This window comes from Thunnus albacares, chromosome 20, assembly GCF_914725855.1.
Source record: "Thunnus albacares chromosome 20, fThuAlb1.1, whole genome shotgun sequence".
NCBI lineage: Eukaryota > Metazoa > Chordata > Actinopteri > Scombriformes > Scombridae > Thunnus > Thunnus albacares.
The window spans coordinates 3495644-3519787 of NC_058125.1; the positions used below are offsets into that span (position 1 = coordinate 3495644).

At 40.1% G+C, this 24144-nt stretch overlaps 1 protein-coding gene across 3 annotated transcripts in view; it reads left to right on the forward strand.

The window, feature by feature from the left end:
* The window catches only part of ca10a (carbonic anhydrase Xa), a 257091-nt gene that overhangs the window by 114119 nt on the left and 118828 nt on the right, over positions 1 to 24144 (forward strand). For all 3 annotated transcript variants that reach the window (XM_044337472.1, XM_044337473.1, XM_044337471.1), the window contains exon 4: positions 5488 to 5630. In XM_044337472.1, coding sequence (XP_044193407.1) covers positions 5488 to 5630 — 143 coding nt within the window. The remainder of the gene's footprint in view (positions 1 to 5487; positions 5631 to 24144) is intronic.

Sequence of the window (24144 nt, forward strand, 5' to 3'; positions counted from 1 at the left end):
AGGAGTATCAGTGCTATAGGAGGTCTGTGTAGATTATTGACAGAGCTGCTTGTGCTTCTGTCAGCCGTGAGTGATGTCTCTTGCCACTGTAGTTGCATTCAGGAATCTATCAACGGCTAATAATTATGTGTACATTTACGACAAGGGGCCGGGTTTAATGGATCGATTCCCTCACACTCCAATTCCCATTCTGCACATGGATTTCCTGTCATTTTCATGAAGGATTTTGCATCAGAAGAGGTCTCTCTCTCTTTCTTTCTTCCACTCTTTCTCTCCCTCCCCGGTGAAACATGTTACTTCCTAATTCAGTGTCACCTTTAACAAACGATGGCTCAAACCATATTTAATGTTTTTCCATTCTGTCTTGCTGTTTTTTTTCTTCCCATAGACAGAAAGTGGTTAAATACATTTCAACAACAACATCTGGAATCCAGGAAATAAAATGAATCATTTTTCATGGCTGGCTTTAGTAAGATGTGCTAACACAGTTCACAATGCATGGCTTGATCTTATTGGTCTTTGTTTCTACCCCATACGGCCTATTTAAACTAGTATGGTGGTGTTCAGACCGAAATTAGCCCTGTGTTAAAACAGTGCAAGGGGCTGCAGTGGTGGGGGCGTGTTGTTCAGGTAGTAGTGAGACAGAAATTCTGGTGACTATGAAGGCCATAGCAGGGTTCATGTCAATTTCATACTCATCAAATCATTTAGTGAATCTTTGTTCAATATGTAGAAGCATCTGCATTTGTATGGTACCACACTCATCTGTTCAGGTTTTTCCTTAAATTTGAACCCATATGTATTTACAGAACTTTATAGGATCAGTTTTGGTATAACCCCCTGAACTCCATCAAAGGCTGTATAATTTTGACCTTTGGCTGCCACTGATGTGTTTCACAGAGCTCACTAGAATCACCAGGGAGCCCTTCTGCATCTCGGTCAAACATTGCAGTTCACTGGGCAGGCCTTTCATGAATATCACAGCTCGAGAGGCCAGCCTGCCAAAGTTTTTCAAGCATCTGTACAAATGACAAAAATGGAAAAAAGCTTGTTGGAGTGTCTAGAAACTACACATCTAGTCCCGTGCTGCCACTGCCGCTGCTGCTGCTGATGGGCCGGCAGGCAAAGCTGCTGACATAAATAGATGCAGCAACTTGCCACCCCCTGGTGTGTAAGGACTCAGTGAAAGTCAGCATAAAGTCCAGCATTCTATTTGAGGTCAAGTTTTGAGTCCTATTTCATAAAGCAACAGTATTTAGTATTTTAATCTAACGTGTCTCAGGTCAACATTTTTTTCTTTTTTGCTTGTGATAAAGTCAAAGTATTGGCTGTTAGACACAGAAAGAACTGCCGTATTCAGCAGGATTAACAAGCAAAGCTTTTTATTGCAGTGTGACTCAGTGTTGTGTGATTAAGGTCTGACAGTATGCCATAACTTATGTCCATAGCACAGTTACCACACTGTATCTATAGTAGAGCTATTTATCATCCTCCAGTGAAGGATTAAGCAGGGATGGTTGTTTCAAACTGATAAGAAACATAGCTGCAGCATTAGTTTAATGTATCAAGGTACTGGTTTAACTCTGCTTGATGTGACTTTGGATAAATAATAGATAGACTTCAGGCAAACCTTTAATAAGCAATGAAAGGTCTCAACTTGTTCTTTTGAGATGCTTCCTGTAGCAGGGAATGTTGTAAGCCCAGCTTGTGACCTGGTGACCTTTCATTTAAATCAAGTGGATTTGAAATTGACTTACAAGTTTGTTTCTTTTCTTCTTTTTTTCATATTTCCTAGATCATATTTGAAATTAAAAACGCAAAACTTAAACATTTCACCAGCATTTATGCCAAAATAAATTACGGAGAATTACATAAGAGAGTCCCATTATTTGCTCTGTTTTCCCCTTCTTCATTTAATGATAATTCAGATACATTAAAACCTGTCTTATTTTCATAGTTTTGGACATTTTTACTTTGTCAGATTTAAAATAAATTCCCAGGTTAGCCAAATTTATTTGGAAGAGAAAACAAAGGTGAACAATAAATTTATCACCCAAACTATTGAAAATATCCATCACAATTTACAGACCGACCTCCTTCTTCAACTTTGTCCGAACATACTTACTGTAGTTGTGTGCGCACAGTTTTCCTTTACAATTAGCAATTATTAGCAACATTTCAGGTACACTTACTTTCAGTCTAACCTCCAAATGAAGTGGTTTAAATAATCTAGCAAAACCGGTAGCAAACAGTCACCTACTGGAACAACATTAATGATGAATAAATCCAATATTGACTCTCCTTTTAGCTCTGTTTTGGTTTCCACCAACCCCTGAGAAAAATATCTGGCTCTTTAGCTGCTAAATGCTCCACTATGTTCACCAGCTTGTTGCTAACTTTACCTGCTGTTTGGTGCTGGGCAGTTAGTGGTTTTATCAGATCATTTTAACTGAAAATAGTTGCTTGCTGCTGCTGGAAATGAATGAAACAAAACTGTAAAGCTGTGGGCTTTAAAACCAAAACAATGAGCTGAAAGACACTAAAAAGCTCTTCAGAGCTTCAGGGAACTGCAGAATGAATGGCGTCTTTTACATTACACATGTGCGACTTGATCCATCATTGATATAAAAGTATTAAGAAGTGCAGCTTTAAGGTAAACTAAGAACATGATTCTTATAGCTCAGACAGCGCAGTCACTTGTTTTTGTTGAATTACTTCAGATAAATGCTTTCTGATGGTATTTATTCATTGTGGGAAACACCATGAAATGTGCACATACCCCAGTTAACACCATGCTCATGGTAGAAAGGATGATGAATAAACTGCCACCTGTTTCTCTTGACTCCATGCTTTTATTTGAACAGTGATGTAGTGCTTCCTCTGTAGAGCATGTCTGTGAATACAGCAAACAAACTCTGTGGCTTCGAGCCTTGTCGGACCGGTTGACTTGCTGAGTCTTTAGCTTTGAATTCACGCTGTGTCGTGTCTGCTTCCCTGTGATTCATCATGAATTTGCATATTTTCAAATTATCTCTGCTTTTGTTGGAAATCTCAGTGGAATTTGCATTGCACAATTCCAGTGACTCATCTCTGCATAATATTGTGTTCCTAAATGGAAAATGCTGCTTTAGGCTCCAGCAGGTACTTGTAGCAAAAAGTGCCTTTCGTTAGAGTTGCCGATGATAAGCCTTTACATCCCACCCTAAAAAGGAATTGAATTCTTGGTCCCGGTGGCCAAGTCTTACATAAGAAAATGACTGGCTGAGATGCCTATCACTCCCACGGTGCTGACATTCTCTCACTGTGCCAGCCTGTCCTCTCAGTCTTAAAGTACATGTGTTAGCTGATTATAGGCTGATTCCCCCTCTCTCAGTTCTATAATATCTCTTCTATTCAGAGGGAGCTTTTGACCAAATTGCTAAAAGTCACTCCAGATTAGTTTCGCCCACTAAGCTTCGTGATTCTCATCTTGACATCGCCTGCTGCAGCATGAGACTGGCAATCCATGCTACTGTGTCTTCAAGATGGATGATATGGGCGCATGGGAGCCTATGTTCAAAATTAAATGCCTTGTAGTGTGACCTGGCTCCCAAAAATAGGTGAGGAAGGAATGCTAGAAAGCATGCAAGGTGACTGACTCCTTTCTGTGGGATTGATAGAGTGATGGTTTATTACTGTGGTTTTTCACTTGTCCTTGTAATGTATTACACTGTATATTCAGCAGACTGCGGTGTGGTAAGAACAAAGTAGTGATAAGATGTTAGTTTAATTTAACTAATGCTAATGTTTCGGAACAGACAGAAACATCAGCTTGCCAATATATTATCATATTAAAAATGAAATATGATCACTGTAATTTAAAGTGTAATTTAATGGACATGATCATTTTGTTAACTAGATATTTACTGTAGGGATGGTGGTTATGGAAATTCCTTAATGGGAAACTGTCAAGTCTGACAAAATGACACACACTGATGTCATAGCGACATCCTCAGGATTAACTCGGTCTGGGCTTGGAGACCGTTTTTTTCTTGTTCTTCTTGTTCTTGTTCTTTCTTTTTTTTTAAACAGAAAGCCTGTATTACAAACTGGGGATTTATTATGACCATTCCTTTTTGAAATCTGTCTCTCATGAGTTGGCCAACGTTATGGAAGTGCAGTACAAAATTGCTGTTGCGGTTCATCCTGAACCATTCCTTTAGTTTGTTGTACATTAATATCTTGGAAGAAGTATATGATACAGTGACAGAAAGTAACAAAGGACATTAACTCAAGTACTCCTGCAGTTGTGTGATACTTTTATTCCACTACATTTCAGAGGGAAATATTGTACTTTTTTACTTAACTACTCCGCTTACTTTTACTCCAGTCTCAAAGAAGCCAAAACAGTACACATCTTTTAAAAGTCTTTTGTTTTCTCTGTATTTTCTCAATTTTATAAGTTGTGGTTTGTACTCTTTGTGTCCTTTTTATACATTGTCAGTTAATTAGGTACACCTAGCTAAAACTAATGCAGTGTAATACATTAGCCCTGCAATAAATCCTGCCTTTATGTAGGTTTTAATATTCCGTTTTTGTTGTTTGTACCTGTTTTACAGAGATATTGATTCAACTGAATGTTTTGGGGTTTGTTTGGTGTTTTTTTTGAGGCTTTAAATTGCAGTGCTGTTTAACTGTAATGGGTATTTGGGTGATATACTGAGAGGTGTTTTCCACTCATTGATATAAATGGGATGCATGAAATATAAGAAACATCAGTTAGTATAAAGAAATAGAATTTGACAGCAACACAAACTACAGTCTCCAAAATGACCATAAAGGTGAATTATCACCTTTAGAAAACAGCTTCAAACAAAGCTGAACATGATACCTTCTATATTATCGCAGGACTGTTGTATTAGACTGTATTCTTTTTAGATAGGTGTACCTAATAAACTGACTATATATATGTTGTATATACTATGTATGCATGTTTGTCTGCATATATTCATTTATATTCTTTCTGCTTTCCTGCACAAGATTTGAGAAAACTATTCAATGTGTACCGTATGTACTGGAGAGGACATACAGTTGGTATGACGATGCACAATAGCAGACAAAGCTTAAGTTACAAAACAAAAAAATGACCACAAAAAATGAGGTATGATGACGATAATTATGATGGTGACACAAAACAGGAATACATTACTGTGAGAAATCCTTGTAAATGTTTGAATTTGAAAAAGATTTCAGATATCAACAAGCAATATCATATAGGAGCAGTTGGCAGGTTGAAACCTAAAGTTTTGCTACAGGCCATCAAAAGCTCACATCAGTTGAACCCTGCTAATTACATTTCTCCCACTGTGATGCTGGTAGGTCTCAGTTCAGAGAAATGCTGAAGCACAAACTCTGGCCGTCACTGTGTGACCTCTGCAGAATGCTCTCCTATCTGGTCGGTGCAGATGCTCACCGTTTTCAACACCCACTCTATCTTTTGTGTTGCAGTGCCATCATTCTGGGGGCTGGTAAACTCGGCCTGGAACCTGTGCTCGGTGGGGAAGAGGCAGTCACCAGTTAACATCGAGACCAGCCACATGATCTTTGACCCCTTTCTCACGCCCATAAAGCTGAACACGGGTGGACGGAAGGTAAAGACACACACTTGCTACTCTCCGCTTTCTGCTTGATGGATGCTGAGGCTTTGTTGAATCTGTTTTTGTTGCTGCTTGCATCTGTGCTCTGGTGCTATGTCGCTATTGTGTCGGTCGTTCTTTCCATGCTATTGTAGTTTGATAAGGTGTGTATCCTTGATCGATGCTCCTGACTGCTGTTTGTGCTGGCAGACAATGTAAGCTATTTGTCTAACGAATGCTCCTCTGGAGATAAAACACAGGACGATTCACCCATTCAGAGATGCATAATGGCAAGAACAGCCTTAACTTTATCTTAAGGGCTTTACAGATGAAATCCTGCGGCATGATATGGGATTAGTCGACCACATTGTTTATTACTGTCTCCTGTACAGTGGTGTACCAAGGACAGTGTGTATTAGAAATCTGTTCCATTGCTGTGCCATATGACAGCAACTAATTGGGAAGCCTTCACAGATGGTCTGCTTTCAAAAGTGCACATTTGCATGGTGAGATTAATGTTATGATTAGTTTATGTTTGCATGCCAGCAGTGAGTACAGGGTTAGCCTTGGGCAATGATAGAGCATATAGGACGCATTGCAGAATACCACCTATGGTAGGGCTACTCACATGTCTTCATCTAAATCCCAAAACAGGCCTATGTTATGTCCTTGAAAGCCCTGTTTGATCAGATTGTGGTCCTTGGGCCTCTTACTGGAGGAGTTTTGTCATTTAGAGTTAGTATTAAATCTGCCGACTGTTGAAGAATTTAAAAGAGGTAGTAGAGAAACCTATGATTGGAACAGTCACTCATATGTTTTCTCACTGGTATCATTTCTACTTGAAATGAAAATTAAATTTAACAATACCTCTGTTTTGCAAGGGTTCCCCTGCTGCTCTCTCAAGGACTCCACTTTGATAGCAAGTACCCTGCAGTGTGTCCGGAGTAAGGACATTACTCACTATGGCACAATTCTATTGCTATTCGGATGAATCAGATGGAATCAGATGGGAGCAGAGAGAGGCAGAGAAAGAAAACTGTCTTATTTAGGGTTGCACCTCAAACAATGAGAAAGAGACACAGCTCTCAATGCCATTGCTCTACAATAAAGCAGATCTCATTTGGATCAATCGGATACTCTTCTCCCAAGAAAAAACAGAGCATCAGCCGTTTCAGCAAATGCCAAAAAACTACATATGTTTATGTGCGAGAGACAAAGCCCCCAAGTGGCCATCTTAATTATGACTATGGGGTTCAAAATGATTCATTTTACCACGGGAGTTAATTTACTGTTTCCTACCAACAGTTAATGTTGATTTCTATTAACCATGGCCGAAGTCATTCCCAAACCATAACCAAGTGGTTTATATTGTGTCCATGATGGCAAAGGTATCCTAACCTAAACAAAGTACTTATGTTAACCCAAACTATGATCTTTCACTAAATCTAACCAAGTTGTTTTGTGACTAAACCTAATCAGATCCCCAAATAACCTGGTTCAAGCTTTCTTGAAAAATAACTTATACTATCTCTAAATTCTTTAAGAAGGAGGTTTTGGTGGATAGTTGAGACAACAAAGTATGTGACTTTGATATGTCCACTGTTTGTCTTTGAGACAGTCGTGGGTTTGTCCCCAGTCAACGCTGCAGCTTAACAGGAGCACAGAAGTGTGGGCTATGTCACATTTGTTGAAAAGTGCTAACAGTTGCCTTAACTTAACCAAACCTCAACCATTAGGGTGACATTGTTGGGTATTTGATTCCAAAGTGGTTACAGATCACTATTATAAAAATGTGTCATATAGAGCTGCAACAATTGGTCAATTATTCAATTAGTTGCCAACTATTTTGATAACCAATTAATTGTTTTCAGTCATTTTTTAGGAAGAAAAAGTCCAAATTCTCTGATTTCAGCTTCTTAAAAGTGAATATTTTCTGATTTCTTTAGTCTTATATCACTTAATATCTGACTCCAGTCCAGTTAATGTCTGGTTACTTTTAGGCACAAAAACAACATGGGTTAAGGAAAGATCATGGTTTGGTTTATAAGAACTACTTTGTTGAGGTTAGGGGACCTTTATTACCATGATTAAAATAGATTAGGGGTAGGACACAGGAAATGTCAGAGTCTAACAGTTAACAGTAAACCAATTGAACCACTCTGACCACCTCCCTACATAGATCTTATGGCTCTAAGACAGTGTTACACTACTTCTGGTTTTGCTCCAGATGCACAAAAGTCATAATTCACAGAGCCAGAGAAGCTCTTTGTAATTTAAACATAAACTATATATAATGCTGATGCTGCTGTTTTTCTTGAGAAAATTAGCAGACTGTCAGTCAAGGTTGGTATTAACACACAGACTATTAATATTGATAAATCTGACAGCAAATATCGATCACACGTAACAAAGCCAAAAACAACCTGAAACAGATCCATAATTTCTCCACATTTTACAGACAAGAAACACCAAATACTATTGTTTTTATTTATTTATATAATTGTCTTCGCTATCACATTATCAGCAGGCTTCAGAACACTCACATATTGACGCCTCATATACACACCTGCACAAACCCAAGTCCAACTTTCTCATTTATCTCTGAGAAAAGTTTCCAGAGTCCAAAAGCCATTTTGGTCTCTTTCTTTCTCTTTCTCTTGCTTTATCTCCCTCTCTCTGTCTCTCTGTCTCTCTCTCTCTCTCCCTCTCTCAGTGGCCTAAATGTAATCTGTTGTGTCTCCATCTCTCTGAGCACCTGAGCTGTCAGCCGGTGAACACGAAGCTGGCTTCACCTTGTCAGTGCTGATTCATCCCCACTCTGTCTCTGGCTGTTTGGCAGCCAGTCAGCCTTGGCCAAACACGCAACGGAGACCGGTAAAGAGCTTCCGCTCGGCTCGCCACGGCTCGGCTCGCCACCTCAACACCGAGAGCTTAAGCCCACTCTCTGCCCAGGAGGAAGGCAAAGAGAAAGATTAACCCTCCCCAACCCCCCTCTCACAAGACACATACTCAGTGAGGAGAGCAAGATGAACTCCCCATTTAATAGAGTTCTGTGCTGCCCTGTATTATGGCTAATGAATAGTTAAAGGAAATTTAATTGACCTCCAAAGAGAAATTTTAATTAATGACAGAGAGAAATGCAAGGCTATGAGAGGTGGATTGAAGGAATCACAGTTATTAAAAAGACATTATTAATTGAATATTTACTGCCAAAGATGAGCTGCAATTACTTGAAGAGATTTTAATGAATTTAATCACTTTAGAGCTGGGGAGGTGAAAAAAAAGTGATTTCGGAGTCCTCACTCTCTCTGCGTAGTGTTTCCTGCACATTCATGAATACTGCTTATGAAACAGGATTAGATGTCTTTTGTCCTGGTTCCTGGTTTATTTTTCAAACAAACGCACTGGGAATCTATTAGCGCTGTGAAATTGGTGGCGCTCCTCAGATTTGGGGACATGAGGCTCTCTCCTGCTTTTGTTCTTGCACTTTGAAGTCAGGTACGTGCCGAGCAATAAGCGGCGACTCATTGTGATCAGCGACATCAGTGCCAGGTGGTGTATTCCGTTCTGAAAGGGTATTAAGTAGTTACGTGTTACTAAATGGAATTCTGAGTTCAGCAAAAGTGGTTTGAAAGTTTTAATCATATTTCTGTTGCTAAACAAGCTGCTTATGCTTTTATGACAAATCTGTGACCCTTCTAAACACTGAGAGGATTCTCTACTTTTCTTCTTCTACTGTTTATGAAAAAAACATCTCCCTCTTGTCCTGATAAACCAGATGAAGAAATATGGCAAGCAGGCAGTGAAACTCACTGTCAGGTTGGTGCGTGTGTGTGTGTGTGTGTGTGTGTGTGTGTGTGTATGCTACTGGCAGCCCTGAATCTGCCTAATTACAGGGAGTGTTAGGTAGAACAACAAACAGCAGGCTCTTGGATGGCAGCTGTACTTTCACTCTTGAGGGAATAACCACATTCTCCAGATTGCCCAACCAGCCAGCCAATCAGATATCAGTCAGAGAGCCAGCCAACCAGTCACTAAAGCTCATTCTTTACATGGGTTTAATATCCTGTGTTTGATATCAAAGGAGTGTGTGTACCTGTGTGTGAAGCTGTCTGCAGGCCGGTGTTGGTTCTGCTGGTGCTGTTGGGTCTTTTCCAGGTGAACTCACTGCAGATGTTTGCAGGTAGCTGAAGGGACTCTTAGCTAATATTATTTGGTATTGTTAATAAGATACTGTAAGTTAAGATTGAGTGATACCATAAAATTTGGTTTTGATCCAATACCAAGTAATTTCCAAGTAACATGGGCAGAATCACCAACACAGATACAAAATTGAACATTTATTAAAAGCAACTGTATCATATAAGGAAGAGTATGATTTATGAGATAAAGGCATCATAAACACATGTCCATTTCACTATGTATGTGTGTGTTTATAAGGTGATTCAGAAGCTGCCCATCGTTGTATCGTACAGTTATTTTAAACATGTTTGATTCGGGGTGTGCCCGAATACAAATACATTATTTGGCAAAGCACAAATAATAGGTTTTTTTAACGAATATTTGTTTCATACTATTATTTAAAAAAAATATTTGTTAGTTAGAGGTCTGTCTGCAATGAGGTGATGAGTAAAGTTTTAGCTCAGTAGTCAGCGCAGTCGTCTATGATCTGGGAGACTCCAGTCTGAGACCCGGTGTTGGGACCTCCTTCATAAGGTAGTTTATTTATGAACACTTATTGTAACACTTTAATTTTCTAAAATTAAAAGCGTAATAAAAACAAAAACAGGATTTTTAAGCCTCTTTCCACTTTTATTCAAATACAAATACAAATACAAATAATTTTGCTGCATCAACAAATACAGACACAAATACAAATACTGGGCTTTCTGCACATCCCTATGTTTGATGTGTAGCACTGAATTCTGCACTGTTAACATTGCATATGCAAGTGAAAGGCACAATAATCGAAAAATTAAAGAAATTGCAAAATTAGTGCGATGTCTGTGAGCAGAGAGTACTTATTTTTTGATACCCCACTTCATCAACTTGTAGTGGAGACCCACAGCTCAGATGAAGTTCTCTTGAGAATTTATATTCTGTCTGCTTTGGTGCAGAAACACCCAAGAATTTCTGGGAAGTTCTTGTGGTATTTCAGTGGTTGCCTGGAGATGAAACTGTGATTACAGCCTACCTATCACCAGTGTATAGAGTCTGTATTTACTCAGCCGCTCAATATATGCTCCTCTTTTTTATATTGAGAGAGTGTCTTGTCTTTGCAGTGAACTTCCCAGCCTTGGCAAAGCTCACTAAACACTGTCAACACTTTCTGTGGGCGTTACATGATAAAGGCTTAGCTGCCTTTACATTAAAACGTGTTCATTGTGAAACACATGCAGTGAGTGTTCTGTCAGCAGCAGTTTTACACATTATCATTATCATACACCAGCAAATGCACAGCGCAACAGAAAACAACTAGGCTCCAGCTGTGACTATGTGATGGCAGATAGTGTTTAATGTGTTAATATATGGAACAGCGGATGAGCATGGCACCACAACTGATTAAGTGTAGCAGAAACTACATTTCTAAGCAGTGATGTTTCACACATGCATCATTGTAAGTCACATGATAGTGTACAACATTACATTATCTACAGTAGTTAACTAATTAACCAGTGGTTTTAGTATTTGACTGGTGAAACACCTTGAACTTACATGTTAATGCTGTTATCTTTATATATATTAGGGTTTCTTTTGTACAAAAATGGATTCAACCATCATTTGTAGTGAAACTTGTGACTTTTAAATTTTGTTCAAACACAACTCTTGGCTTGTATGTGTGAAGGGGTCACATTCAAACTCCTGTCATGTACAAGTGTTTGCTGCTGTACATAGTGTCGAGTCAATGGCGTGACAAGTAAGAGTCTGCAAACACGAGCCAATGTCAGTTGCCAAAGGTTGGAATGCATTACAATAACGTAAATATTCAATTATGCAAATTACCGATTCAAATTAATTAGACACGAGTTTGGGTTGGCTGAACCTTCGAGGTTGTCGCAGCATTACAAAAGGGAGCAGGCCCCCGCGCATGAAAACTGCAATTACCATCATCTGACTGAGGCCTCTTCTCACTTCTCAAGGCGGGAGATTGCTTTAATTGCCTCGGCGATGCAGGGGCCTTGAAGCTGAGGGATTCTTCTCATGTCTCCGGCTCCGCAGATAGCTGGACGTGTAACAGCCATGTCGGAGCCAGCATCCATGGCATATCCATCTGTGGGCCTGAATCTCAATTACAAACTGCACAAGAGAGGGACAGAAGAAAGAGGAGAGGAGTAGGGAGATGTCAGGAGGGGGAGAGGAGAGGCAGGCTCAGGGTACGGTGGCCCAGATGGCCTTAAGACATCACTGTTGGTGTCCAGATGGCTCATTTACCTTCAGTGTACACATTGTGGTTGTAAAATGCTTGGATCTGCTGAGAATCTTTTTCAATGCTGAGGGGTTTTTTTAAAATTAAAACTAAATTAGTGTGTTTACATGTCAGTTATAATCAGGTTTCTTGCTGCATGTGCTTCAAAAACCTGAACAAGTTCACTTAATCCCAGTTTTAAAAAACCTAAATGCACTAGAGTACTCAATTAAGATACTTTAATATGTAAAAACTTGTCTTGCCATGTCTGCGTCTTCAACTCAAGTTATGTACTGTTAGTTAGTAAGACAAGAAATCAGATAAAAGACATCAATGTGCTCTATGTGCTGAAATAAAAGTGTCTGAACATGGAAATGTGGAGGATAAAGTGTACTGTCACTATTCTGCCATTGCTGATTATTAGATGGAGACGCTCCATCAGATCACTTCCAACAGAGCTGTAAATACAGCAGAATCAACACAGTCAGAAACTAAACTGTGTTCATCCTAGACTGTTTCATGACTGTAACTTAATCATTTCAGAAATGAGAGAAAAAGTCACTCCTGCCCCGCCACACAGGATGTGGGCTTTCTTATATAAACCTTGAATCCCAAATATGATGATAAAAACTCAAACCCAGGATAATAGTGTGCCTGTGAACATATTCAGTGACTTATAATGCTGCTGAAATGTTTTGGAAAGTTAAAATTTTCATTATCGATGTTTCCCTGAAGCAAAACGCTTGTCTCTGAAAATGGAAAAAAAAAACGAACAAATTATGATAAAATGGGTTACTGTGCTTTCCATAAAACTGCTAGTATAACAAAAAGTGAACTGTTATATAAACCTCTGTATGAATACACTAACCCTATTTAATCACATCATTTTGCCTGATACTTTCTGATAGATTTTTTCTTTTTTAATATTATATTTATTCTGCTTTAAACATATATGTCAAACATACAAAACACAATAATCAAAAAGACAACCTAGTCTCATGTCTAGTGAGATGTAATCTGCACAGACAGCTGTTTAAATCACACAAATATCCAACTGTATATGTGTTTTGAACTCATTTACTGTATCTACATTGATTGATCAGCTCCCAGTCTGTCTGTGAGCCGCCTGTTTCACTACAGGCAGGGAAGTTGATTTCTTCCTGTGGAGCCGACATGCAAACTATTTTGGTTCAGTAAATTTCTGCTGTCAGTCGGTTTGTCCGGCCACTGTCCTCTCAGCTCTCCAGGAACTGCAGCTGACAGACGGCTACTTCTGTGGACGGAGACGTTGAACGCAGGTCAGAGTCGGTGTAGACTGAACGGATAGAATAGAACGGATAGAACGCTCTTACATGCCACTCACGTCTCGCTTCCTTCCTTCCCAGTTAGATTAGAGGAGTGTGTGCAGCCAGATTGTGTTTTGGGATGTTTTGGGTGAAGGAGAACGATGGAGGGCGTGTGCGTAGGGTGTGCACAGCAGCGTGGCAGGATGAGCCACAGGGACGTGGGTCAGAGTTAGTAGTTTGACTGCTGCCCTGCAGATTCACAGCGTAGAACAGCGGGACAACACACAGCATGATGCACAGGACTGCCTCTGTGTTTGCTTTACAAATAGCTGTCACAACAAGGAGCAAGAAAAGATGAGCATCACAGTGTTGAATTAACGTTATTAATCTATATAAGATGAGTGATTTCTCCGCTGTTGAAATATCATGTGATCTTAGTTGGATTCTGTCCCGTGTAAGCTTGTTTGTAGCCTTTCCAACTTGTTTGAGAAACTTCTCTGTCTATTCCTCCCGTTGATGGATCCCCTCTCAAAGAGCTGGTAATGACATCTCCAGGGAGGAGGCTCCGTTGGCTCAGGGCTCAGCTGACAGGGGGCATCCAGGGACGAGCCGCTACTGATGTTCTCCAAAGGAAAGTGGCCGGTACAATCCAGACATTCATCTTTATTAATGTGTCAGACCACTTTGTTCTTGAGTTTCCTTAACAGTTGATCTAGGGTTGCAACCCACTATTACTGTCATTATCAGTTAATCCCTTGATTATTTTTCCAAGTAAGCAATTAGTGGAAAATGTCCATCTCTTCTAGTTCTAAGAGTCCAAGGTGAAGTCTTTAAATTGCTTTGATTTGTCCATCCAACAGTCCAAACCCCAAAGATAAAGATATAAAACAGAGAAACACAGCAAAATCTCATCCAACTGAGAAGCTGGAAGCAGAGTTTGGCACTTAAAATGCCTGAATGATTGAATCAGTTATCTTATAAAATTGTTGTCTGACAAAGTAATTGCTACACTTGCCACAATTACTAGTTTATATTTAGAAGAGAGAAAAGAGAGTGAATATTGGACTTCTATTCATCGTGTGGACACAAACAAGACTTCAAGTGAATGCTAGTGTTGCTCCATGTCTACTGGATGTGTAAATAAGCAACCGTTGGCTAGCATGTTAGCCATAACAACTTTATATGTTAATGATATGTGAGTGTTATGTTTACAGCTTTTTGCCCCCAAGTGGCCAATAAAGTCAGTTACTACTGCTTTAAGATGATTTCAACTTCAATTTACACATTTTTCCATAAAAAGTCTATAGGGTTACAGTAAAAACACCCTGGGGTTCAAAAGGTTAAGGGTTTACCACAGATGATCACTATAGTTTTCATCAATTATACAATAAATATGCAATCAGGGTGACTTAATCGTTTTCAGGAAATCAGATGAAGAAATGGGTTTCTAATCAAAGAAGACCTCCCTGCATTGGCAAAGTAATTTGCTGGTCTAACTCTAATTGAATAATTAACTTTTTTGTAAGTGATGGAAAGATTATTCTCTGTTACATCATCACCAGGGAGCCTTATGTCCATATCCACAGAGGACTCCCTTATACCACTCTAACTGGGTCATCAGCTCTGTGACTGTTCCTCCGAATGCTACCTGTGTTGAGATATATGGGTCCGATCTAACCAAATCAGGCGGATATAATTGATGAAGTCAAGCCAGTGTCCATTGGGACTCTCTGTGAGTGTTTGCTACTGATGAAGACGAATTATTTAACCTAACAAGGTTACCAGACTTCCTGGAACTTAGACATGCAAGTCAGTAATTAGAGTGCAGTTACTGGCAGGCTTGTCACACCAACAATCCCTCACCAACACACACACGGATACGCACAGTGGGTATGGCAGGAACATTAATTTGGAGGGGGGTAGGGGGGGACGATGGAGCTGGCAGCTGGGACAAAAGCAGACAGCTTCCTGACAGACTGGCAGATGAGATGAAAGAGGAAACACAGGCGTACATTCACACGTTGTAGATATCAATCCATTCACTCAGCTGTGCAGGTTTAGAATAGGATCGAGGCTCCAGGAGAACCGAGTGTGATGGAAACGAGCACAATTCTGGCCTGTGACATGTGTGTGACACGCCAGAATTTTCAATTCTGGCATCCGTTTCAGTACAACTCACACCAAAGACATCCACATGTGTACACCAATCTGTTTCTGGAATATCACTGTCCATGCCAAGTTGTATTTTCTGCTATAAAAGTGTGCTGTTGAGTCAACTTTGGACTGTGCACATTATCATTTCATATTCATTTGTTACTCATCCAGATAATATGCACAGAAAAGTCAGTTTTCCAGTCATGGGGAGTGCTGCTTGGCCTGTGAAACCAGTCATATAATGTCTTCTGTGGCTCTGGAGGGACTCTGATGAGTGTCATGATGTGTAATGATGTCATTAGGGTTACTCACTTTGGGCTTGGGGATTACACATTTAGAACAGAAATTCTGTAATACGAACTGGGGATGTGGAGTCTGGAAGATGTGTGCATTTACCACCATGTCTGGAGGGTCTAGCAAAAATATGCTACCTGTTGCATTATGGGAAATGTAGGAACCAGTGTTTTTGGAGCTTTGCCCTTACTACGGACTAAAAATTAGCATATACATCACCTTTCTTTTTTTACAGTGTGTCTTATGAGCACCCCGACACTATAGGAGTACATCATGAAATCACTGAGTGGCCCCTTTAAACCGACTTGCTCCTGTCAATATGTTTTATTCATATAATAGGTAATAAAACAATCTATTTTGTTAACAGCCACATAGCTAAAAAAGAGTTTGCATGAGTCCACCTATAAAAGCAGCTTCCTGGCTGCTTTCTCAGTCATTTGGTCTTTAATATGCACCAATGTGAATCATATGACGACTAGAAAAGGACACTTTTGGTGTCTACGTTCTCTAATTTGAAGTTTTGACTGGATATGACCTAAATGTAGCCGGATTGTTCGACATCAGGGCTTTTCACAGCTGTGTCCGCTTACATTGCGACACCTTTGTGTGTAGCTTGCGTGACTTTAATTTGAATCTACATGTTTTTCACTACTTATCTCTCATCCATCACAGAGGCTGACAGTGAGCCCGAGGCCCCCCACACATATATCTGTCAGCAGGGACAAGACCTGCTCCATCACTCCTCTCTTCCACTCACACACTCTCTCTCCTCCTCTCTCTTTTCCCCCCATAATCCCATATTCTCATCAGTCATCTCACTCGGGCTTCTAGAGCCTTCTCAGACTCTGATGGTAGAGTAATGATAGTCCTGTTTGTATGGGCTTGGTGTTTCAGCAGGGAGACATACATAATAGGGAGTCATTTTCCCCAATGGGACCTCTTTTTTTTTTTTTTTTTTTTAATCCTACCTTCGCTATTTGTCAGATAGCGGGCATTACAAAACAGATATAACCCAGCACTTATTCTCAGTCCCAAGATGCATTACTGTCTTTTATGGGTAAGGTGAAATGCTTTGCCGAGATGCAGAATGCTATGTTTTGAAGAAAGCTCTGCTACCTTCTGGCAGTGCTTCTTTCTGGATAAACTGCTTTTTTTTCTCTCTCTCTCTCCCTCTCTCTCTCTCTCTCTTCCCACAGCTGTGCACAAGCAACAAGTTAATCTCCTGCTCAAATCCACGCATTTTAATACACTGAATTAATTCAATTGCTGTTTGCCAAAACCATTTTGACATTTGACTAACGCCAGGCTCCGCTGTGGAACATGTGTATGAGAAATCAGTCAGAATCAGCAGCGGTGCCATCCCAGTGAACACAGAGGAAATTACTTTATGCATGCTTGTTGGTTGCAGGAAAGATGATGTCTATAACATTGTCCATAAGAGAGGGGTTTTTGTTGGAGCTTTGCTTAGAGTACTTTTAACTGCATCACCTGAACAGGACTTCTTGTTTGTTTGTTTGTATATCATCTAACAAAGAAATCCTGATAATTCCTTCCTGAACCTGCTGATAAAGTATATTGTAATGATGCTGCAAGCCAACTCGCATCAGCACCAGGGCCAATTTTGAAGTGGATGAGCCAGAGTAAATAAAGCCTCATCTATTTCTGATCTTCTGTCTCAGCTTGATATGCCAAAAATACTGCTGAATGTAACCTGCAAACACAGACACCTTCCCAAGGCACAGTGTTGCGAGCGAGCGGTGGAGCGCTACAAACAAATTAACAACAACCGTTTCAATTAATGATATTCACACTGGCAGCGAGCATCAGGGAGTCATTTCACTGGTGTATCACACCTCCAAGGTGCTGCTGTTTGTTCAACTTCAACCGACTTGAACTTCATGACTTTGTTCATGCAAAGACTATCCAAACCTTCCAGACACAACATGCAATCCTGGTCTCACAGATATTCTCACAGATTTCTTCAGTATCAAAGTAATCCACAGTGCTACAATGCAAACAGGAAGTGCTAATAGCTAATTCCACATTCTTTTAATGCCACCAGTATGTCAAAAGAAAAGAAATATCAGCTAAAAATGGGTCTTCTGTCATCATATTGGTTCCCAAAGAGATCTATGATGTTAGCATGTTTCCATCTATCAGATTAGCAGAAATATTTTTGACTTCCTTCATTTACACATAAAAGCCAAACTTCACACTGAGCTGATTTTTTTTTAAAAGTTGACAGACAAGAAGCACTTTAAGCTGAAAAAACTCAAAGATCCACTTTAAAATGTGAGGACGTCGCTCTGGAGGAGATTTAAATTAGATGAGAGTGAGTTTGCAGAAAAACAAAGGCTAATTGGAGCTTTAATTACTGGGGTGGGCGTGAAAAATGACCCATGTATGCATCTAACCCCCCCCCCCCCCCCCCCCTCCCCAGAGAAATAAATCCAGTCCATATGGGGCTTTAGGCTACATTTGCAATTTACAGCTGCTAATGTAGGTAAATATAAATATTAGATGGGGACTCGGGATCAAGAATCATGGTTCACATGTATGTAGGATGTAGTAGAGGGTAAAAAAAAAAAAAAACCTATGGACCTGATCTTAAACTGACACATGGACCTGAACCTGATATGCTCACATTGACTTTTAAACTGAATTTTATTCACTTTTCCTCAACTCCTGTTCTGTGTCGTGTCACCAACATTATCTCTTAAATAATACCTTACATGCACACCGGTCCCTGTTATGTGTTATGCTGATTTTATTTCCAGGATGTGATGTGATAATCTGTGCAGAAGTGTCTTCGACGCCTCCACATGACACAGTCTCTGTCATTTCAGCTACAGGTATTCTCAGTATGAGACTTTCACTTCTGCTGTTCTGACCACATTTTATGAGCCAACATTTATTTCTATATTCTTTCTATTTTTGACATTTTTCCCTTCACTATACCACTTACAGCACAGTACACACTTTAGACATGCATTCAAATTAATGACGCAGTTTATTTTATATACAGAGAGGATGTTAGTGTTGATCTGTGGCAGGAAGCACTGTATGGTCAGTGTTCCAGTGTTGACAGCTGTCACTCCAGGAGCAAACATCTGCATTTCAGACATGCCAACCCTGGACAAATTTTTTGAGTATGACTTTGACGACCTAGATGTGTCAGATGCAAATCGCTGCTGTTTGCACAATGAATTATTGTACATAATTGCATATATTACATATTGTGTACTTAATTTGCAATGGAAAGTTATAGACTACACAGTGTCAACACACACACACACACACACACCTAGAAGGCCTTTACACTCTCTCCCCTCAGTTTTCTCCTTCACTATTTCATGATGACGTTTTCTTTCTTCCTTTCCTCACTTCAAAGTGTCGTCAGTGAAAAGCTGGCCAGGTTACTTCTTGTGTGTACGTGTAACCAGGGGCAGCAGGTAATGTATGCTCCCTACATTTACTGCTGGCTATTGTGCACCCTACACTGCATACTGGTAAGGTTATAATAATGAAAATGGCTGTGTCAGCAGCAACACGTTACGTGGCCCTGAAGTTAGCAACAACCTGTTAGTGACGCCATTAGCTAATGTTAACACAGTTGAATTACAAGCATTTGTGGGTAGAACGCCTGTTTTGTCAGTCAAATGTATATCAAACCTGTGAGAGCTATAGCTCGTTCAGAAACATTAGGACTTTCCAGTCAATATAATCTCACAAGCAAGCGGACATATCTGAGAGCATGACAGGTTAAATAGAAATACTTGGGCTTTACTGGTTTGGGAGGCTTCCTGCAGCAACTTCTAGGTCCACACAGTGTGGCATGACTGATATTAAAAACTATTGTATGAGGTTAACTGTCACTGCTCACTTTTTTATTGGTAGAGCTTATTGGCAGGAGAAGAAACAATCACACCAGCTTAATGTCTCGATTGGCTCAGCTCTATTTATCCATTACTTAGGTGTAAAACAAAGGAAGGCAACTGGCCTCTTTTTGTAACAACTCATACCAGCGTACTTTGATGTCAGAATGCGTACAGGTTGGCAGGTCTGGATTTATAGCAGATAACTAGTAATCACAACCTCAGTGCTGTGGATCAGCTTGGGACAAGTTTACTTTGATTTAATCCCAGTGTGCAGATAATCATTTATCTTTATGGGGTTTCTTCTGTTAAACTTACTGACTACATGACTGGAGTTGCAGACACATATGCCTATTGTCTTGTCCTGGTGTGGATCAGTTTACATTTGTACGGAACACAAGTAACCTGGTTGTTCAAAGATGAGTCTTACACAGCAGGTTAATGATACGAGAGTGAGTGTGAGCCCCCAGTAGAGTCCCCCTGTAGTCTTCAGTCAGTATCAGCAGGTGTTCAGTGCAGCATGGGCACTGAAATACAGTGTTGGACTGCAGCCATAGACTTTTAAAAGTAAATTGGGCATCTGAAATTAATCACTTAACTTAAGTAAAAGTACCGATAAAGCATGGTAAAAATACTCTATTACAAGTAAAACTCCTACATGAAGAATCCTACTACAGTAAAAGTACATAAGTATTATCAGCTTGATGTAGTTACAGTATTGCAGTAAAAATAGTGGTTTGGTCCCTCTGACTGATATATTATTATATATGACATCATTAGATTATTAATAGTGAAGCATCAGTGTTAGAGCAGCATGTTACTGCATGAACCACTGCATGTAGCTGCTGCAGTGGTTCCCAACCTAGGGGTCGGGGCCCCTCCAAAGGGTCAGCAGATTAATCTGAGGGGTCGTGAGATGATTAATGGGAGAAAAAAGAGGAAAAAACAAAGTTTTGATACACAAATCTGTTTTCAGTTTTTTGACTTTTTCTCTAATCTTTGATTTTTGGTGAAATATTGAAATGAAAGCATGTGAGAAGTTTAGAGGAAAAAAAATCACTATTTGACATGTGAAATGTGACCCCGACTACACACTGCTTTTTGTAAGACGTCAAAAGCCAGAAAGGTTGGAAACCACTGGTTTCATCTTTAACAATGTGTTGTATTTTAAAAGCTTGTTATATTATCCATTGTGGCCTTCCACCACTCCAGCAGGTGGCACCCTGAGCAACAACCTGGGTCGCCTGTAGCTATAGACAGCCCTGTAGAGAGAGAGAGAGGGAGTCAGGACCTGGCTCAAGTGGCCACAACAAAAGGCAGACACACCATGACAAAGTACAAAAGATATTTATTTAAGCAAATTAACCCAAATTAAAGTGATAACTTAGTATTTACAATATGAGGCGTGGAAGTGGGATCAGTGGTGTATGTGATGCATGGTTGGTGAGTGTGTGAGTGTGTGTGTGTGTGTGTGTGAAAGCAAGGTACGGAACTAAACCAACATAACCAAATCAAAAGGGAGAGGAGCAAAGCTGCAGCAGCTACAACAGCTGCTGCAGCGGCAGAGTGGAGAGTCAGCCAGAGAGAGAGAGAAGCTGCTAGCTGCAGCCAGGCTTTATTATTCAGAGCAGAGCAGATAGACAGGTGAATGAATATACAGCGAACCAAAGATGACATCTCAGGGGTCATCACAACAGCAACACTAGCAGCAGCATGATGTGCCACCCATTTGTGATCAGCTACAGTTGAAAAGAGCAGTAACGTGTCATTTGTCCTGAACTTCACTGTTCACGCTTTCCATCTTACCTCCAATATGAGGTAAGATGAGAAGTTCTCCTATATGATTATGATGCACCACGTAATCAGAGCAGATAGTGAGTCTGCTTGGATCCACTAGGATATTATTTGGACCTGGCCCGATTGTGGTCCTGTCAGGTCTTGCTTTCTAGGAACAAATTGGACCCATGAAGCTCTCCAGTGGGGTGTAGTGAATAGTGAGGAAAACACAGTGTACCTTACAGACAGTCATTCTTGAAGGTCCCTGCATTCAGTTGCAGATGAAGGCTATGAAAACATTGCCTCTCCTCCTCACCCCTGTAGTTAGACTGTATGAATGTCCAAGTCATATTTGTTATTGAAAAAAAAAAAAGGAATCAAAGTCCCTCGGTGATAGATGCACAACCACATTTCTGAATCTTTCACAGTGGTAAAAGACTTCAAGTGAGGTCACCTTCCTCTGCGCCCAGTATCCTTACAAATTCATCCTGTCCTACAGAGTTGCATGTAGTGATACTGATGACATAATGATGCATTTGGCAATGCTATCGGAGCTGCCGGGATGCACTTAAGGGACTGACACAGTGCCGGAAGGGTATTAAATATGAACGCTGCTGTATGGCTAAAAATAATGACATTCCCATTTACAATATAAAATATCGACATGGATTCAAGTGTGAGGACACACACACACAGCTCTTACAGGCATTATCCATACTGTGCATACTGTAATTGTGCTGTTAAACTCACTTAACAGAACATTTGATAGAACATTTTGTTCAGGAAGTTTCAAACTGACTTATTGTGTATAAACGTATAGAATCTGTGAAGAGGAATGAAGCTTGTTTTAGCTATGATTCATTCAGAATCTCCCGTACACCTCCTCCTCTATCTATTTCACACTCTATTCCTCTTTGTCACTCTTTATTTTCCATTTTTCAGAATAATTATTCAATCTCGACAGGCTTCCTCTGTTTCTCTATCAGTCACGGCTCCTGTGCTGTCTTACTGGATGGGTGTTTTTTTTTTTTTTTTCCCATCCTTTCTATCAGTTCAATAGTTTCCCATTTTATAAGGTTAGCGCTGACGTAGATTGAAATACATTGCAGCAGCTCTCCAAATCCAATTGCGTGTGTCCATCTTTTTCAACCCTTACGCACAAGCAGAAAGGGATACATAATGCCTGATGCTTTTATCTCTGCCAGAGTTTTACCATAACCGAAATGCTATGTGTTACGCTTCTGTAAATGCACATCCACTCGGGTGTTATCTACCTACCTTGTCTCTTTATCCAATCCACCTGACTTCCCCTTCTCCCTCGAGGCGCTTTCGGCTTAGCGGGGAACAAAGTACGTAAAAAAACCGGAGACCCGCTTTTACGGTTCTGCTTTCTGACATCTTGTTCTGTCCCTAACAAGCTCTTTTCACTATGAAAATTACTATACTATGCATGTCAACTTTAATATTTATTCAGCAAGACGTCTTGGACAATAAATTCCAGCAGCAGCTCCAATAGACTTTTCTAGTGGATAGACTACTGTTATGCTAAATGGTGCTGTGTTTTGTCATTGTGTGGCCTTTTCAGGGCAAGAGAGCAATACTCGGCTTGATTAAGATGTAGATAACTGCTGCACTAATCAGCACTCTTTCCAACCCACCATCCCTCTCCCCTCCTCCTATTCTCTCACTCCATCTTCGTTCTTTCTAATGATGCCCAACCTGAACTTCTCCTCTCCCCTCCCCTTTCATCTGAGCTCAGGCCATTATGGCAGACAGTGAGTTAATGAACAGCAAATGGGAGAGGAGAATGGTATTAATCATCTCTGGGCCCACCGTGTGCTCTATTATCATTCAGCTTCTTTCATCTAGGAGTAACCTTTTTTTTTTTGCTTCCACAACCCCGTCTCCCCGCTCGTTGCCTGGTGTCTTCCAGTGCTTTAAGATTCCCACCTGTCAGTCAGTTTCTGGAACATTAGGGACGTTTAACGGGAATGTCGGGGGAGATCTGGAAATATCGAGGAATTAGTTTTATTACAGGGATATATCAGGATATATTTCACACATTCATTCATTTTATGGAATGTTTGTTTTTAGCCCAGTTGTTTTTAGGAAGGCAGATTGTTTATCTCTGTAGAATCTCCTGGAGGTTTTTACATTAAAGCTGCAAAATGTAACAAAAAATACTCATCATATCCGCCAAAAGAACAAGCAAGCTGCAACAGAAGAGTCCATCTCCTCATCCTTCCTCCATGTGCAGGATGTGACGAATAAAAAATCCTGCATGATTTCATTTGAACTGCTGTTAGCATTTGTATTTAGGTATGACAATATGTCTAATGCAGCTTTAACACACAAGAAATGTATGAATTTTCATTTTTAGTGTATGAATTCATTGAACACCACTAAACATCACACACGTTTGACATATTATAGCCTTGTAAAGTTGTTCTGGCTAACATGTCAGCAATAAAAGTCATATTTTTGGCCTCTCAACAAATGCAAGCCCAATATTTGACCTCCTCTTAACTCTGTTTTGGTCTCTACCAACTACCAACTGAGGGAAATGTCTGGCTATAGCTGCTAAATGCTGCACTATGTTCACCAGCTTCTGTGGTAGGTAGCATACAGTAGGTTTATGAGAACCGTCTTATTGAAAAAAGCTGCTTGCTGCAGCTATTAATGAGGTTGATGTGAGTGTAAAAAAAACCAAAGCAATGAGCTAAGAGAGGCTTAATAGA